General features: G+C 41.1%; 3 protein-coding genes across 6 annotated transcripts in view; 2 read left to right on the top strand and 1 right to left on the bottom strand.

Annotated features, from left to right (window-relative positions):
• REV1 (REV1 DNA directed polymerase) overlaps nt 1-9,569 on the top strand; it is a 53,449-nt gene extending 43,880 nt beyond the window's left edge. For 3 of the 4 annotated variants that reach the window (XM_052664872.1, XM_052664873.1, XM_052664875.1), the window contains 6 exons: nt 2,425-2,658; nt 5,283-5,391; nt 6,390-6,601; nt 6,784-6,940; nt 7,814-7,916; nt 9,152-9,569. In XM_052664872.1, the coding sequence (XP_052520832.1) occupies nt 2,425-2,658; nt 5,283-5,391; nt 6,390-6,601; nt 6,784-6,940; nt 7,814-7,916; nt 9,152-9,263 (927 nt within the window). In that variant the 3' untranslated portion in view covers nt 9,264-9,569. Of the gene's footprint in view, nt 1-2,424; nt 2,659-5,282; nt 5,392-5,534; nt 5,672-6,389; nt 6,602-6,783; nt 6,941-7,813; nt 7,917-9,151 lie in introns of those variants that run through there. The other variant, XM_052664874.1, reaches the window with a different exon arrangement.
• Nucleotides 1-18,951, top strand: part of LOC128071816 (lysozyme g) — a 157,265-nt gene that overhangs the window by 81,945 nt on the left and 56,369 nt on the right. The gene's annotated exons all lie outside the window — the stretch shown is intronic.
• Nucleotides 11,361-18,951, bottom strand: part of EIF5B (eukaryotic translation initiation factor 5B) — a 32,469-nt gene continuing 24,878 nt past the window's right edge. The window contains exons 15-24 of the mRNA XM_052664883.1: nt 18,761-18,892; nt 17,973-18,155; nt 17,673-17,834; nt 16,868-16,999; nt 15,496-15,627; nt 15,293-15,369; nt 15,007-15,171; nt 13,978-14,116; nt 13,306-13,467; nt 11,361-12,887 (exon numbers count right to left, since the gene is read on the bottom strand). Of these exons, the coding sequence (XP_052520843.1) occupies nt 12,780-12,887; nt 13,306-13,467; nt 13,978-14,116; nt 15,007-15,171; nt 15,293-15,369; nt 15,496-15,627; nt 16,868-16,999; nt 17,673-17,834; nt 17,973-18,155; nt 18,761-18,892 (1,392 nt within the window). The 3' untranslated portion in view covers nt 11,361-12,779. The remainder of the gene's footprint in view (nt 12,888-13,305; nt 13,468-13,977; nt 14,117-15,006; nt 15,172-15,292; nt 15,370-15,495; nt 15,628-16,867; nt 17,000-17,672; nt 17,835-17,972; nt 18,156-18,760; nt 18,893-18,951) is intronic.

The following is an 18,951-nucleotide window of genomic DNA, read 5'->3' as shown; positions in this document are numbered from 1 at the left end:
ATGATTGGCTGCCAGTCAGGTATAGCCCTAATGTCTACAAACTTTTCAGCTCTACTGTTCAGCAATTCATCACCCAACATAGTATGTACCATCTCTCAGCTGAACAGCTTGTCCAGAAGAATACTTGGAGGGACAGTATCAAACGCCTTACTAAAATCCAGACAGAGTACTTCTACCACCTTCCCTTCACCTGCTAAGCAGGTGACCTTATCATAGAAGAGGACTTCTTCCTGATAAGCATGTTAGCTGTCTGATGATAGCTTTATTCTTCAAATATCTTCTGATAGCACCCAGGGTAACCTTCTCTATAACTTCTCCAGTTATTGGGGTTAGAGCAACAGATTGTAGTTCCCCAAGTCTTCTCTCGTAGCCTTCATGTCAATTGAAGTAGTGTTGTGTAGGTTCCAGTCATCGAGTGCCTCCACGGAACCCAAAAGCTTTGGTAAATTGTTGAGATTGTTCAGCCATGACATCTATTAACTCCTGCACTCAAGGGTGAATCCAGGCTGCATGAACTTAGGAAGATTTGAGTTGATCCAAATAGTCCCTTATGGTTTTGGTGACCACAAATGTAACATTGCTGCTTCATGGTCCTTCAACTCCAAGGACTTGGCAGCCCACGATCTGTTGTTAATGTTAAAAACAGAGGCAGAAAAGGCACTAAATGTCTCTGCCATCTCCTCAATTCTTAATAGTTAGATGGCCATCTGCATCAAATGTCATTCCATTGTTTTCTTTAGACCTCAGCTTGCTGTTGACATACTTAAAAAGGGCCTTTCTTGTTATCTTATCCACAGTGGCCAGTGTCAACTTAAGCTTTAGTGTTTCTTGTTTTCTTCCTCCAAATGCAAACTGCAACTCTGTAATCAACCTGCAGAATTTCTGGAGATGGCATATTATCTTTTCCTGCTCAGGTTCCAAGAAGAGTTTCATATTTAACTGAGCCCATTTTCTGCCCTGCTTGTTAAACTTATGGCGCAATGGAACTGCTTGTTCCTGTGCAAGTGGTTCTTAAAAAGTGACCAGTTTTCTTGGACCCCTGGATTCCCAGTGGAACTGCTAACTTGCTCCCCTGGTAGCTTAAAATTTAATCTCTTCAAATCCAGTGTGGCAACTCTGCTGACACTTTTTTCTCATTTCAACAAAAATTATGAATTCTAGCTGTGAAAAACATGAATAAACTTCAGAAAAGTTTCCATCAGAAAAATGAGGCACATTCTGTAATCAATGTTTAGAGTGCTTTTGATATGATTTGTGAATTCCTTATTCTTACGTTAGCTCTTAGAGTTGCATCTGTTAAGTTTATTACTAATTAATTGTTTAAATGTAGTTTTTAACATTGGGGTTTTTTTTCTGATACTTTTTCAGTTGACACTGAAGTGAGGAATGTCAGCTTTTAGATGAGAGGAGGACAGTCTTTAAGTAAAATGTTTCTGTGGGGTTTAGAGTTTGTTGGTTGGTTGATTGGCTGTTGATTCTCTAACACAGGAAGAACCTCCTTATTTCTTGCCCTCACATTATCTTTCTGAGCTGGTATCTGCTTTAAAGGTCAGTTATGAGCAAGTTGAATCCTGTCAATACCTTAGGTGTAAGCAGACTTACATGCTTTACTGTAAAAATTTCTGATTTTTATTTCTGTAATTTAAAGCTGCAAAAGCAATTGCTGACATTTTGTTAGCAGCTTTCCCTAGTTATACGTTTGTAGAAGCCGAGTATGCTTTTGGCAGAAAACTTATTTTTCTGCTTATTTTTCTGTAACATAATGTTGAAGTCAGCTCATGATTTAAAAGCAACCTGGCTGAAAAGTAGAGAGTTCCACCGCTTGCTCTGTTGTAGAAGCAAAATGTAAGAACAGGAGAAACATGCACTAACTGCAGTGTAGTTCTTAAAACCTTGGTGGCCTTATGGCACAGTGTGTGCTCCTCTTCCCTTTTGTTTCATAACTGCATCATAATATGTAATTTGTTATGAGGAAGGAGTGGTGACAGTTGTGTACTGCTAGTTATATATACTGTGTGCTAGGAAAGGAACAGCATGATATTTTAAACCCAGGATTTCCAGAGGATCTGTATAGTGATGTTACACATAGCAAACTTGGAATGAAAGGACTTTGAGGAAAGCTTGCATACAATCTGAGATGAGAACACTAGATACTGTAAAAAGAGAAAAGTGAGCAGTCGTATTTGCTGCTTACTTAGTGTTAAATGATTATTTCTGTTTATGCTTTTTACGTTTTGTTGCTGCAGAGCGTAACTGCCAGGTCCTCTAATGTTTGCACATCCACAGATTAAGATGAATTTTTTTCCCCCTCAAACTCAAAGGCTATAAAACTATTTTCTTTTCTGTCGTCTTTTACTGAAATTGACTTTGTGATCTGTTCCTCAGGGACATCTTAAAGCTTTCTTTTTTTTTTTGTATTTGTAGCTAGATAAGTCTGTGTTAGAAGCTCTGCCACCTGATCTCCGGGAGCAAGTAGAGCAAATCTACACCATACAGCAAGGAGAGACCTGTGGAGACAGCAAAAGAGAGCCAATAAATGGATGTAACACTGCACTTCTCTCACAGCCAGTTGGAACAGTGCTTTTACAAGTACCAGAGCTCCAAGAACCAAATGCCAATATGGGAATCAATGTAATAGCCTTGCCAGCTTTCTCACAGGTAGGATGTTTGCAAGACATCAATAAACATCAACTTTCCACCTACAAGAAGAGCTAGCAGCTTTTTCTTGAGACAGAATTGCTAGAATCTGTTACTGACTCAAAATGAATGACGGTCCTTTAAGATCTTTTAAAAGTCTGTGCTTCTAAACATAACTTGCTCTATCACAGAGTATAATGATGGCATTTATTTATTAAAGATTTATAGTCGTCAGTATGCCTGTTTGTCCTCTTAATGCAAAACCTTGTTTACACTTTGCTTTGTGATCTAGTGTGTAAATAATTGTTTTTCTGCATTGCGGCTGAGCTATACTGCACCGTCAGTCTAAAGCCAGCCTAAAATCAGCTTAGCTTTTCACAGGAGACTCGCTGTGTTTAAGTGTGGATGCTCTGATGGTGTAAAGCCAATCCTTTAGCTTCTGTAGATGTGATTTTTTTAATATCACATTCCTCTGAGAAAGGCAGGCCTGGGTAAAGATTGTGCATTTCTCCCTAATGCCTAAAAAGGCTCCTGTATAGCTGGTCCAGGGCAAGGGAAGTGTGAGGTTCCTCAGAATAGTGGCCTGGAGGGGGGAGGAGGCAGCAATAACAATGCTTCTGGTGATGCTCCACCTTTCAATCCAGAATGATGTTGAACAAATACAAGGCAAAAAAAAAAATCACTGATTGGAATACACAGATACACACTATCTTGCATATGCATAATTCAAAATTATTGGTGATGCTGCTCAATTTTATTTTTCTATTTGCTGTTGCTACATTGTTGTTCTCAATGTGCTGGCAACAAATCAGATTTGTAAAGGGATATTTGTTGCTGTTTCTGAGGCGTACCGATGCTGTCAAAGAATGTATAGAAAATTAGATGAAATTCCTGATCTGCTTTCAGGAAATGATAGTTAAAATAATATTATTTTTTTTAATGCACAGACCATTCTGCTACTAAAATTTCTTCACCTTAATTCAAGTTGATTGGTTCAAAAACAGCTGGATCGATTTTTTTTTATTATTATTTATTTTTTTTTTTCATCCCTAAATGGCAAATTTGGCTTTTCTATATGGGGATACTGTGAGAATAGGAAGTGATTTCTCCATCCCTCAGCTTTCTTAAATTACGTAATTAAACTCTCACCTGTTAATGAACACATCTTGGACTTGAGGGCTGAATTATGCTGTGCTGTGTAAAATGAAATTGTGGGATATATCGTGTGGGCAGGTCAGCATCACACAGCTGCCTGCCTGCTCAAGGGAGAAAACTTGTGGGCTGAGATGAAGGCAGCTTAGTTGGTAAAACAAAAGCTATACACACAAGCAAAGCAAAACAAGGTTGCCCAAGGAGGCTGTGGATGCCCCATCCCTGGAGGCATTCAAGGCCAGGCTGGATGTGGCTCTGGGCAGCCTGGTCTGCTGGTTGGCGACCCTGCACACAGCAGGGGGGTTGAAGCCAGTTGATCATTGTGGTTCTTTTCAACCCAGGCCATTCTGTGAGAACAAGAAGTTAATCCACGACTTCGTGTTGGCAGACAGATGTTCAGCCTCTTCCAAGAAAGCAAAGCCTACTCTTAGAAGTGAATGACATTTGTAGAAGCAGGGTGAACTGCTGGTGGCAGCTCTGCATCTCCTCCTTACATTGCCTTAATGTGGTACAGGTTCTGTTTAGAACTTGTACAGCACATGAAAAATGCTGGTATCTGCTGAAATGATTAAGTGACGTTTTCTGTAACGTGCAAGCGTGATACAGCTGCATGAATGATGGGTTAGGGCAACATCGGTACAGCGACTGCTTTACTTTCAGAGGGAAGATGGGGGGGAAGAACAAAACTCTGTTCATCTCCCTATATTGTATTATTATTGTTAAATCTTGGAATGGAACAGTTGCAATGTATTGCACCAAAAAAAAAGAAGTACTGGATACCGGGCCTCCCGTTTTCCTGACTCTTGCATGTTTAACCAGTGAACATTAACCGTTCTAATATAGTTTTATTGAATAAAATTTATATTTAAAAAAGAACTGAGGCCTTAGGAGCTAATTGGCAAGGGGCTGTGTTCTTATCCGTAAATGAAGGGATGGACTTCTGAAAACCTTTTGTGTTAGTTCAAGATATAAAGTAGTTGGACTTTTGCTTCACTTAAAGAAGTGAGACCGTTCCCAAGGATGTTTTACCTGAGGTTTGTGTAGCAGTATCAAAACAAAGAGAGGAACAAATGTTTGCTTGCAGAGGTTTCAGTTTGTCAGTTCGAAGGCATTGTTCTCTGAGTTAGGCTTAGCTGTGCTGTTAATAGCGGCTGAATAACAGTGGAGCATCTTGGGGAAAGGAGTTATTAGCACCTCTGATCATTTCTGATGGTTAGTGTGTTACACATCTATAAATAGTAACTTTGCAAAATAATAAATGTAATGTTGAAATGAAAATATTGTCATTTTACAAGCTAAAGTACAGAAAGTGTATTTTATACTTCTTATATATGCAGTGTATTTTACAGCGTTTCAGTTTTACAGTGTGTCTCATCCGTTTTTGCTTGGCATAAAATGTAAATACCTTTCTCATGTGGGTAGTGTAGAGGAAAGCAGACATTGCTGATGACTGGCAAAATAATCAAATGAATCTTCCTTCTGTCACTGTTCAGGTGGACCCTGAGGTTTTTGCTGCACTGCCTGCTGAGTTGCAAGCAGAGCTGAAAGATGCATATGATCAAAGGCAAAAGCAACCAGAGCAGCAACCTGCTAACGCTTTTGGTAAGTATATATAGTTGTACAGTGCTTTTGTGTAGGAGTTGTTCAATACTTGAAGAGATTTCTGCAACCCTCAATGCTATGTAAATGTAAATAAAGCTTCTGGGAAGATGTTGTGTTAAATCAAATTTCTCTATTTTTGATAGTGAGTTACAACCAGCTGTGGCCTCATTTTGCAAACAGATGCCTGGCTTTACTTAAACGGGTAATTAATTCAATTCACTGGGACTGTGGCACTAAACCCACCCGTGTCCATATGTTTGCAGAATGGAATGTCAACTTGGTATGTCTTCTGATTTAAAGCACTGCATCTTCAGTACTTAGGTAGCTGAACAGGTACCTTTGGACTAGCATCCTCTTGGTTTATATAGCAATAGTACGTGCTTCAGGGTAATAATTGATACATGTCACCATATCTGAGAGATGATTTTACTCCTGCCTGGTCACCTGGGTCTCCTTTATGTAATCAGTAGAAAGGTAGAAGATTAATTCCCTGTGAATTTGCTTATTATGAAATGGGTTGGAAATGCCACCGAGTTCATTGTTAGTTGAGTGCTGCATTACTACAATGAAGCTTTGATTTCATGGGTAGCAGGCCACTGCACATTAAAGCACTTTGAAGTCCTCTTTGCTGCTGGTTCTGCTGGTACCCACAGGAGAGAAGTCTTAGCAGGTGTCTGGGTTGGAGAGGGCTCTAGGATGAGCCACCTTGTCCAGTAGGCTTCAGCTTTCAATAGCTGCACATATTCAAGCACTGAAATGCTGGATATTGAAAGGCTTATGGATGGTTGAGTATCCTGAGTATACAAATGTTTAGGCAAGTGCTTTTCAGATACCTAAAATATTGCCAATATCTGCAATGACAGGTGCACATTAAGTCCCTTTATTTGGGTTATGTTTACCTAATTGATTCATAGTTTTAACAGAAGATAGTGGCCTTTTTAGTGGAAAAGCATTTGACTTTAAATGCATCAGTCATTGACTATTCATGTGTTTTTCAGTATCAAAGAATCCTTGCCTACAACTGAAGCATGCAACAACAAAAAATAAGAAAAAAATCAGGAAAAAAAATCCAGCCAGTCCTGTAAAAAAGATTCAGAGTCCTCTGAAAAACAAACTCCTGGGTAGCCCTGTGAAAAACATGCCAGCTACATCTGGAAGCCCACAGAAGCTAATGGATGGTTTCTTGAAACAGGAAGGAGCAGCTGCTCAGGTAATTGGAGCCCTAACGACAGCTTTCAGTAAAGCCACATCCATTGCTTTAGATTTGGTCCGTGTTCACAAATATAGCTTGTTTTCTCTGCTGGATTCTTTACTGGATCATTACAATGCATGTGTATCTTTGGTGTTACCATACTTGTCAGTCTGAGCATTACCAACTTATGTTTCAAACAGCTAGAAGCAGTTCCATCAACTTCAGATGCTTCAGACCCATCAGCTCTGCAGACTGAACAGTGTGGTTCCTTCAGGCCACAGGCACCCAACCTGGCTGGAGCTGTTGAATTCAATGATGTAAAAACGCTGCTGAAAGAATGGATAACAACTATTTCAGGTAATGGATTCCATGCTAGTGATGATGTTACTTGCATCACAGGGAAAACTTTCTATTTTTTTAGCAAGCTCTTCGTATTTTCTTCCTTCTTTCAGCAGTGTTCCTTTTGATGGTTACTTTTCACAGCGATCGTAACTTCTTAATGCTTTGCAGTCCTGCAGTAACTTGATTCTTCCTACTCAGTTCTTTGTTTTTGCCAGCTCATGTTCTGTGTTTAGCATCATAACAATCTGCCTGCTCTTCTCTTCAGCCCGTGGGTCAGGTTCTTGTGTCATGCCTTGATGTTATTTGTATGAAAGGTTTTTCCTACTTTGTCCAGTATGGTAAATCTCTATGGATTTAAAAGCTTCTAAAAGGAAATTCCGCTCCCAAAGTTACTGTTTTAGAGGAAAAGGAATGCGTATTTTTTCACATAAAAAAACTGCCAGAATGCATTGTAGAATAAAAGGCAAAAGTGTGACAATGTTGTTAAATTGTGATTTGAATTTCATCATCGTGTCACACAATTAGCAATACCTTCATATCTTGGGAAATCTGACCTGCAGGAGCCCTCCTATCCCAGCGCCATTTTCCTCAAGAGTTCTGGAAGAATCATTCCAATCTAAGTCTCTTTTTCTTTTCCTTTGCCCTTCGGTTGCCGTTTGTCCTTACAGGAGGAGAGGATAAAAAAGAATTGATGCTTCAGGGTGTTGCAATCCATTTATGTACAGAGGTTCTGATGCCGGGGGAGGTATGGGAATGCAGCAGTTGTCAGATTGGCACCTGAAGTACTAACACTGCCTTGTTTTCTTGTAGAGCATTCTAATTCTTTGGTTATATTGAGAGTGTACTTTAAGAAAAGTTCTCTCCAGTCTTTTCATTGTTTTTTTACAGATCCTATGGAAGAAGACATTCTGCAGGTTGTGAAGTATTGTACTGATCTAATAGAAGAAAAAGATTTGGAAAAATTGGATCTGGTTGTTAAGTACATGAAAAGGTAGCTTAGTTGCTAATATTTGTGATATTTAAATTGCTAGCACTTTTGCATTAGGTACTTGTGAGTTCACAAGCCTGTGAGACATTGAATTGATGAGTGTAAATATTTTGAGCTTAAATTTTATTAAACATTAATAAAGTGAGGAGAGGGAGAGAGCTGGGCTGATAGAACAGATGATCTGAAAAATTAATAATAGCATTTAGAAAGTGTTTGCTGCAGAGAGTTTTGTGTCACTATCCCTTTTCTTCACTCTGTTTTCATTCATTTATCAGCCTACCTTAAATCTCACCTGATTCTGGTTCTGTATCCAGATTCTGTCTCACCTCTCCAACCCCATTAAACCCGTTCCTGTTGCTTAGTTGCTGTGCTGTTACTCCCCCTGTGAGTCGGGAGGCCCAGTTTCCATTTGTATCCTGCTTACCAACTGACACTTCACCATGTAGCTCAGCTTCCTGTTTCGTAGATCGTGGAAACATTTATTTCATAGATGGAGTCATGTCCAAAAGACTACAACTTTTGTATTATGGGATGTCTTTAGGCCTCAGAAAACAAGAAATCTGCAGTGAACTGTTTTGTTGAATACTGTGAATTGTTTATAAAACGTACCAGAAAGCATCAGATATCATTGCTGGTCCCCAAATGTGAGATGTGCTCTGATGGCAGTGTCTCAGCAAGCACAGGACAAGGGACATGGAAGTGAAAGATACGCAGCTGTCCATGTGGCACTGACATTAGATCCTCCAAAGCTGTACATGTAGGAGCCCTCTGCTCTCCTGCAGCAGTCATCCAGGAGGTGACTGATAAGGGGAGAGAGAGAGAACACAGTGGCTCTGTCTTCCTTGGGTACTTTTTACTTAACTTTGCTTTTCTTTTAGTAGCAAGTGAACGATGGAGCTAACTCACACTTACCTGTGTGTTTGTGATTTGTTCCACTTGTAGGTGCACAGACAGTGTAGAGTCCCCCAAATTATGACTGAAATGCCATAGTTATCACTGCATTTGTTGAGAGAGGTGTAGTGCCTGTGTCTTCGTTTAAGAAAGGAAAGATGGGGGTGCAGAAACTTCTGTGATTCTGTAAAACTTGCCATTTTGGGTTCTTTTGTGTAAAGTTGTTGGAAGGTCCCTTTCATCATTTCTGTGATAACTTGTTCTTCAGTTTGAAGACCAAAAGTAAGAAAAGCTAGTTCTGTAATGGTCATTTTCACCCCTTTTTTTTTTTTCTATCTTCCTTTCAGGTTAATGCAGTCATCTGTGGAATCAGTTTGGAATATGGCATTTGACTTCATTCTTGACAATGTTCAGGTAGTTTTACAGCAAACTTACGGAAGCACATTAAAAGTTATCTGAACTTGTAGTGAGGAACTTGAGAGCCTGGAGCTCTCTGCTAGCTGTGCCATAAGTGCTTGTGAGGTATTTGCAAAGTGCATGATAGTAATGCCCTGAGTTTTTATAATTTCAAATTTCTTTTTAAACAACAAAGTGTTTTGTACATTTCTTTTCAGAAAGTGCCAAATTTGTCAGTATTGCATGTAAATAATTGTGTTAAAATTCTTTTATTGTAGTATAGAATCTATTTACAAAATGTTTGTTTATAAAGTTTTATGGATTTTTACAGTGAAGTGTTTACAGTTGTTTAATAAAGAACTGTATGTATATTTTTGTACTGATTCTATTTTGTCATGCTTCACTTTGAATATTGCTAACCCTTTCGATTAACGCTGCAGCTTTGATTCATTTCATGAAGTCCTACACATTGGTGCTGCCTCAGCATACACAGGAGATTGCTGTATGTCCATCTGCTGCACTCTGGCTCCACAGATTTCAGACCGAGGGAAGAAAGAGTATTACATCATTTCTACTTCATCCTTCAGTAAAAGAAGCCAGCATTGCTCAGGCATTCCCAGCACGGATGGTAGGTGAGGTGCACGTGCTCTCTGAGGCCTGCAAATTCAGGTGTAGAGTTGTCCTTGAGCTATGTGCTTATGAAGGAGAACAAATGGAGACCCTTAAAGTTACTCAAAATAAGCCCTGTATGCCAGAGAGTAAGCCAGAGTGGAGCAATAAGTCTCTTATCAGTCCTCTGAATTGCTTGTACTTGGAGTAGAGCCACGTTCCACTCTTCACATCCCACCAGTTAACATGCATTTCCTCTGTGCAACAACACAGGGTGTGTGAGTAGCAGAAGTCTGTCAAGAAGGGGTCTGTACCTGGGATCAGGAAAAGGTTCTGACCAGAGTGTGGGCAGGCTCTGGAACAGGCACCCCAGGGCTGTGGTCACTGCCCCCAGCTGCCAGAGTTCAAGTGCTGGGGCGCTGCTCTCTGACATTTGGTCTGATTTTTTTTTTGGGGTGGTCCTGTGCAAAGCCAGGACTTGGACTTGATGGTCTTTACGGGTCCCTTCCAACTTGGGATATTCTATGAAATAACCCCAACAATTTGTCCCAGATAAGGGGTTTATATGCTTACACCTCTGTTGGTGGTGTGTTGGACAAGTTTGCTTTTCTAGATGTGTATCAGCCTCATGTGGTAACATTTAGCTCAGTATCTTGAAGGAAGCTGCCTGAAAAGGAAACCCGAAAGCACTTGAAGAAAACCCAAATTTGTAATGAAAAGATCTGGGGGTGGATGGGTCAAAATTACCCATGTGAATTTGACTGTAGAATTGAAAGATGGAATACAAGTGCTCAAGCTAGACAGGAGCCAGCAGGGCTCTTTTGCAGTAGAGGTGGTCCACAGCTTCCTGGGCTGCATGAGGAAGAGTCAGCAGCAGCAGGCTGAGGGAGTGCAAACAGGCATGGACAGACTGTGAACCTAGTCCAGGTGATCAAGGGAATGGAGCATCTCATACAAGGGAAGGCTTGGAAAGCTCTGATAAGGGTGAGGAATCTCATCCCTGCATACAGACACGGAGAGGAGTAAGGAAAACAGTCCCTTTTCCACTCTTAATTGACAAAGTACAACAAATTCTTTTTAACACCTCCCCACACAGCCCTGTAACTAAACCCTGGAGATTGTTCAGAGGGCTTCTGGAGTCCTGAGCAGTAGAGGAGTACTCAAAACCCAACTGGATGTACATAATATCACAAGCACTTCTATTCCATTTCTCTATTTTGCTGTTACAGAGAAGAATGTATGTGCTGCAGTTCAAACAAGTATTTAGCTCGCTGCATTTCAGGTACACAGCTCTGATCCTTTGAGTGCTGCTCAAGATATACTTGAAGCTTTCATCTTCAAGAAGAGGATTACTTTTAACTGATATTTTCATTCTCCCTTTCTGAGTCCTGCTTCAAACCCCTAAGTATTTTATTCAAGTTTTCTGCTCCCCTTACACCATTTAATGAAGGCATTTTACTAGTTTTGCAACAGCATCCTCCAAAAATAGCAACACTCCTTTCCCTTATGGATGTGAAGAAACAAATTAAGAACACATCAAGACCACATTAATTGACATCCATGATCTTAACATCTTTTATTAGTGTAGCATTTGTGATTGCATAGTTTGCAAAAGAAAATTGTAACAACTAATTAATTGCAGTCTCCTCTCTGAGACACTGGAACTTGTTCTGTTCTAAGCCACAGCCATATGCAGTGATGCGAGTCTGGCCTCACTCTAACAAGATGAAAATGTCCTTTTCCAGGGCAAGATAAAGTCTAACAAACAAAAATTCTTATTAAGTTCAGGTGGCAAGTTGTTAACTGCTCCTTTGTAATGGAGCATAGACAGTCCCCAGCATCAAATTCAGGTTTTTTTCCAACTCAAGAAAAGAGATCTAAGTGACAGAAGAAAAGTGATCAAACTGCTCACCGCAACTTAAATTCTTCTATTTTGAATCATTAAATCAGATCGTTACGGATTTCACTTCAGCTTGTGTTTGCTTCCCAACTCTCACCCCAAGCTGAACATTAACAGTGCCTGAGGAAAGGTAGACTGGGGAGCCGGGGGGAGAGAAGGGATGGAGATGGTGGGATGGCACTGATTCCTGGTCATCGCAAACACCTTCCGAACCGGACCTGTCCTACCATGATACACGACCGCAGGTCAGCACCTGCAGTCAGCACTTACAATCGCTTTGCAGCAGCTGTAGAGATGACACTTCCAACCTCCTCCCCACCACGACCCTCCCGTCGTTCTGACCTGCAACTCATGAGGGACGTTTTGTTTATTGAAGCGCCGTCAAACAAGAGCCGTATGTCCATCTCCTTTATTGCAGCTCTGCGTTATAATGATTACAGGTTGACTGTCATGAACTGTACAAGCAGTAGAAGGCGGCCAACTATGCTTTACATCATTTCACACAAAGCAAATACAGAAAGATCCAATCGCCTAGTTGTCTATTTAAAAAAATGTCTATAGGCACAAAGCAGAAGAATGTTGGAAAAGAGAATCAAGGAAAGAGGTATGCATAAATAAAGAAGTACTTCTTACATCAAAAATGTCCCAAGAATCACAAAGTCTGCAGAAGCTTAGTTAATCAAATACTGCAGTACTGATCTCATCAGTATAAAAGTGAAAGAGCTTTAGTTCTGTAATAAAAATTCAATTTATTTTACTTTATTTTGGAGAGAGGAGGGAAAAAGGGTGGAAGGAAGGTGTAAGAGAAGAAAGGGCAAACTTTAAAACAGCAGCCAGTATTGGGAAGGGCGGTGGGAACAGGTGAACAGGCACATTGGAACCGTGGGAACATGTAAATTGACCACTGTCAAACCAGTGTAAATTTCTTGGTTTCTCATGGAAAACATTTTATCCACATATTTTCCTCCCAAACACATATCCAACACTGTCTTCAGTATACGACTTTGTTGGTAACTTTCAAAACGGGAATAGCAAGTCTATTCCTGCCTCCCATGGCTGTAAAAAGTTATCTAGATGATTTCAAACACCTTCTTCAGCTCCACTATGAGCTGCCAGTCAGACTTCTGCATTTCGTCCCTGAACCAGTCCTTCAGAGCATCGATGGACTGACGGCTGATCTGTAACACACAAGACAAGCCCATCAGAAACAGATGTGCACGGTGACAAAGGCAGCTCTTCACACACCGGGAACAGCAGCCTACAGAAAAGGCACCCACCTACAGAACAGGAAGGAGTGAGCTGTGGGCACCAACTACAGACAACGGTACACAAATAGCTCACTTACTAGATTCCCCCTCTGGCGCACTGAGCTTCCAAGTGCTTTTAGCTACAGTACCTCATTCCTTTGGCTCTCCTGAGCAGCATTGCTACAGAAGTCATAATAAGGCTACGGAAGAACAGAACAAAGCCCTGCACGAGGAATTTCAAGTGGCTCTCTGTCTCCAATGAGGGTCACCAGTATCAGTTTTTCAGGCTTCACACGACTGTTTCACTTTGTTACCCCTGTCATACACCACAAATGCAGCTGGCTTTTACCTTACTGACAAGGATGTCTGTGGCTTCAAAATGCCGTCCATACATTTTCGGTGATTCACCAGGAATAGGTTCTATTTTAACACACACTTCTTGGCCTTTTTTTGCCACTTCCACTGGCTTGTGGTTTATTTCAATACTTGTAACTATTCCAATGTCAACAAACTGTAACGCAAGGAAGAAACTGTGTAAGACAGATCAGCAAAACCCATGCACGGGTGCTCTCTAAATTCCAGCTAGTTGCTCACACGAAGCTATCAGAGCCACTACCTCAGAACTTGCAAATGAGCACAGCGGTGCCAACCCCTCTGTAGCTCATCTGCCTTATTTGTTATCCTTCAGAACACCAAGACTTGAGTTCTCCCCTTATTAGTGACCAGCAGTGGAAGTTTTGCTTATTACTCTGCATCACAACATCAACACTGCACAAAGGAGAGAGGCTGCCTGCCACAGCCGTGCTATGCTTCCTGGCAGGGCACTCTTTGCTGCAGGATGTGACTCTTCCAGCAGAGTAGCACGATGGCTGATCATTGCAATAACCGATCTAAAACTCTGCATCTCATCTCCTCTGCCAAAATTCTGCACAACGATGAAATGCATGCAAACATTTCCTGGTGCATCATTCCAGCAACTACCAGCTAGATCGAGCATCCTTGGGAAGAGGCTCTTACTCACGTTTTTGCTGGGTACACACATGGGAGTCCCCTGCTTCACCTGGCCTGCCTCCACCACCACACCCATCACTATTGGGTCACGGGAGTTGAAAATAAACTGAGGGAGTATTTTCATCTTGCAAGGAAATACTGCTATATGCCTGGAAGACAACAAAGAAAAGGTGTTTTGAAATAGATGCTGCAACAGCAACCAGAGCACACAGTTCTGCCCGCTATCACACAGCCTAGACATTTATTCTAACAGTGTCACTTGACAAAACATCAGGCAGGAAAATTCTCTGCTGATCCTATTCAATGCTCCATCTTAAAGAACTGTAGGTGACAATGACAGTGACAGGCAGGGATGTCGTGGATTTTATTGTGACTGGCTCGGGCACTGGCCAAGACTGTGACCAAAGGAACAGTAACTGCAGTGCAATTATAACCTCAGAGGAGCACGAGAAGTGTTGCCACAATCCATCAGCAACTGAAGAAATTCAAAACTTTTGTTTGTGAACAAGTATTTCAAAATGTTGAGCTACACAATCTCAAATTTGGATTAAAAATAAATGGTTTACTGTCTTTACTGAGGACCAGATTCCAAAAATTAAGTTTTGGATCCCCATAAATTCTTAAATGATAATTCATGCTACTGCAGTCAGAACTGAGCCCTGTTCACTGCAACTACATAAACATGAAACAATAGAACCCAAGCCCTTCTGCTTGCTTTCTCAACTCTGCAGCTCCCATCTGTCAGAAAAGTATATGAGGGAAACCTCATTAAGAACACTCCATGTTGCATGAGCTAAGTCTTGCAATGACTTCACAACTCCCACCCTACTAAACCTAATCCTGGATGTAAACATTTAGACTGGACTGTATTCCTGAAAACTAACAGTTTATTGTCCCATCTTCTTCCTCTCTTCCTTCCTTCACTACTTCTAAGCAATAACTTGCAATCAACGAGCTAAATGCGATTTCATTTAGTAATAAAAGGATTAAGAGACTCTGTTACTTACGAAGCATGCAGAATAGGACTGCTTTTACTTACTTGAATTCTTCTTGTTTCTGTTTTTTGTAGTCTTGTCTGTATTTTGTGAAGGCATCAAATAAGTGATAAATTATTTCAGCACTAAAAATTCGCACTCCTAAACTATCAGCCATTTCCTGCGCATCACGTTCGATCCTCACATCAAATGCCAGGATGACTGCATATCTGCAACAGAAAGAAGTCAAGCAGTTCAGCAGGCAGATCCCAGAACTGCAGCTGAGAAGGGAGGCTTCCCGAAACACCGCTATGCATTTGCCAACACAGTAAAGCAAAGAGCTCATCTTACTGGGGGTCGTGTTCCAACATAACGGATGCCTTCATAACATCTTTTTTATGGACAGGACCTATGTTAATTCCGGCATACTGTTGAAGGGAAAAGGCACACAAATCAGTCACTGACCTTTCTGAGTTGAAAGGAAACAGTCATCAACTCAAACACCACCACACAGCAATAGAAGCAACATCAGACGCAGCACAGAGAGCACTTACTGGCACTTCTGACGTTTTAAGAAATTCAAGTAATGCTTCCAAAGACCCTAAAGTAGAAGCCTGGACATAAACACCCTTCTCTTCTAACTTGATTGCATTCAGTGTTTGCTTCAGTTCGTGTATCAGTTCATCCTTTAGAAAGAAAAGCAAGGTTTAGTTCTTTCGCTGTTCTTGGTATGCAGTCTTCCTGTTCCTGACAGCCGTACCGACAGGTACCAGCGTGGAGCCCCACAGTACAGGTCACACACAGCCCTGTGATACACTGTGGCTTGGTGAGAAGAGCCTGTACCAAATCGTATTTGAGGGTTTTGAAAGAAGGTGACCACAAACACAAAGCAGACAGCCATCTTGAGAGCCAGTAACACTTCTCTGCAACCTACGCTGTTCCACCAAGCACAGTAGGCTTCTTCCAGCAAGATGAAACAACACACAAAACAGCATGTGCCGGTGTCTTCAGTTGCTCAACTGAACATTAACAAAGAGAGATCCCTAAAACCATTGGCTAAAAAGGATTCTGAATGCCTCATGAGCAGCAAGGCCTAGGTACACCATGGAGGATGTCAGAGCAGAAGGGCCACCTTGTTGCTCTGAGATGTTACAATCCTGTTGTCAAGAGCCTGTGCCTCTCAAGCCTGAACACTCTTTTCATCTAACAGATCAATAGTTGTTACCTTTTACTTTTAAGTTCTCACACATCTACAACAAGTAGATTTTACATACATACTCTGATCTATCCAGAAACAGCCTGTAACTGGAGGATCTGAAGGACTAACCTTCCTTAACAAGCAAAGGTAAGTAAACAGTAGACTGAAGGAAAACTGAGGATAAACAAACTATCAGCACAGTGGGTCTTCTTTTTAAACTACTTCTTCACTTTGGAAGGGCAGGAGCATCTCATCTGAATTTCAGTTTTTGAGATAGATGTGTTCTTTCTTTGGCCTCTTTGAAAGTTACAAAAGAAAGTTTATTACGCAAGTCTTTCCAATCCTGATGATAGTTTGAGAAACTCCACCAGCAGTATGATTTCACTGAAATATACGTATGAATCACTACAGATGCTGAATCAGTAGTTAATAATGCAGTCAAACTGTGCTACGATGTGTTTTCAGTCCTTATTCCATAAGTAGAGGCAACCCAGCAAAATACCAAGGAAAACTAAGAATCAAGATAGCAAAAACATCAATGCAGTAACACTTAAGATGCTGCAGAGCCTTGTGTCCAGATGATTGTAACAGTTTCTCACACATAACCAAAAAAAATAAGCGTAACAAGTTACTTGAACGCTGAGCTCTCAATCTTGGGATGAACTTCACCACCAGAGAGCTCAGTCACCCCCAGATTAAGTGTCTCATTTCAACATCAGCCATCTCACCTTGAGGACTGGGACTTCATCCTCTTTATGAGCTACAAGCAATGGCAAACCAGCCAATGTTTTTTCCAAATCTTTCCCAAGAATCTTCACACCTTGAGCAGCAACCACCTCTTTGTGCTTTTCGTATTGGTTCTGAAAAGGAGAACACACAGTAGGAAAGAATTCACATAGATGCTACTCAGCAATACAAAGTAGTAGTAAAGAGATGCTGAAGAGCTCACCACCAGCAAGTGCAGCAGACAGGACGACAGTGAAATCCAGCTCTTCCTATCTATCAGTTACTTTCTCTACTTCACAGTGCTGACATCCTGTTTATCTGAATACTCTTCTCCCATTAAATTTTTTTTGTTATTATTGTTGGGATTCAGGAATGGGAGACAAGGCATGCAGCAGCAGGGGAACTGTCCAAGGCACAGAAGAGGACCAACAACTTGGGCACACTAGGAAACTGCAAGCAGTGATAGGAAGTTGCTCACCAAAAATACATCTGCCATCAAATCACCAAAATCCACCTTGTTGGTGGAAATCCATCTTGTTGACCTGGGAAACTTATAATGTTAACACTGCTGTTTAACCCCACACAAGACATAAGTCTCATAACAGTTTCACACACCGGTTTATCTTCTGCTTTGAATAAAGAGAAGCAATGGCCAGAAATGCTTTTTACATATTGTGCTGCCTTCCCTTTCAAATCATCCTTCCATACTGCTACTGAATTCTACTACATTCTCTATTGTATCAAAACTTGATTTTACTCTGGTTCTGAACGCTCTCTTAATGCCAGTACACCAACCAGTTTCCATACCTTAACTCGTAGCTCCTTCATAGGAGGAGGTAGCAGAAGACCTCTAATCTGAGTCACTATGGGACCTTCTACACCAGGAACAATAATGGTGTCTCCCTCCCTCAGGCGTCCATTAATTAAAATAACATCTATGGTAGTGCCCATGCCTGGCAGTGCTTTAACCTGAACAAAAGAGGGAAAGAAAGTTACTCTCTGCTTTAATAATTATTTCTTCTTTTTAATTGTAAGCCAAGTAGAAGGGAGCGAGGGGGTGAGGGCAGAAATTTCTGGGTGAGTTTCAAAGAATAGCTGCTGAATTACCTCCATGACTTGAGCTCTCAGTTCTTGACACTCAGCCAATCTCTTGGTCAGCATAGTTTGCGTTAGCTCAACGAGAAGAGCTATCAGACTTCCCATGCCATCCCCTGTGTGAGCAGAGGTAGGTACAAGAGAAACAAAAGTGCGGGGATCCTTATTCTCATAAAACAAGGCAGCATTCAAACCCTGCAATCAGGATTAATAGTTACTTGAGGAAAACAGATACGTACACACACACACACACACACACCATATACACACAGTTAACACTAACATACAATTCCAGCCAACCACTGCGATTCTCTACTTTAATTTAAAATAAAACCAACACAGTTACTGGCAGCTCACTACAGAATATGCAGCTTCAACCTGTACTTGGATGCAGCATGGGATAACTCTACAAAGCCTATTACCACATGAAGCTTCTAGATACTACTGTATGCCACCAACAGCTATTCCCACAGTTGATACGACTCGCACCCCTCTGGTGTCCAAGGGAACAAGGGACAGATGGGATTCTCTGGTGTGATTCCCAAAGAGGGTAAGAACAGGGACAGAGAACTTGATTTGCTCTTCGTGTCTTCACTGACCACGCACAGCAATTTGCTGTTACTTTCCTCCAGTCTAGCACTCCAAAGATGGAGCAGTTCAAAGAGCTGTTACTTGACAACAAAACTTGGCTTACGGACAGTAAACACCAATGTGTCCGAAGCGCTCAAAACCACCACACCCACAGCACCATCCTTACTACCACTTCTATTAACAGAAAAGACTTGCACATTCCAACCTACCTGTTTTGCAAATTCCACTATGATAGCTTTTGCACGTTCTTCAAACTCATCTTTTGTATTCTTTTTCTGCTTCTTTAAAGTCACAGCTACATCTGTATCAGGACTTTTTTTCCAGTCGTATAACCTGTCGATCTTAAAAACACAGTAATACATCATCTTCCGCAACATGAAGGACAACTTTATGCTTACTC

The sequence above is a fragment of the Tympanuchus pallidicinctus genome, unplaced genomic scaffold, assembly GCF_026119805.1.
Source record: "Tympanuchus pallidicinctus isolate F22 unplaced genomic scaffold, pur_lepc_1.0 scaffold6, whole genome shotgun sequence".
NCBI classification, from domain to species: domain Eukaryota; kingdom Metazoa; phylum Chordata; class Aves; order Galliformes; family Phasianidae; genus Tympanuchus; species Tympanuchus pallidicinctus.
Note: the sequence above shows the minus strand (reverse complement) of the source record. Positions and strands in the feature narration are given on the sequence as shown.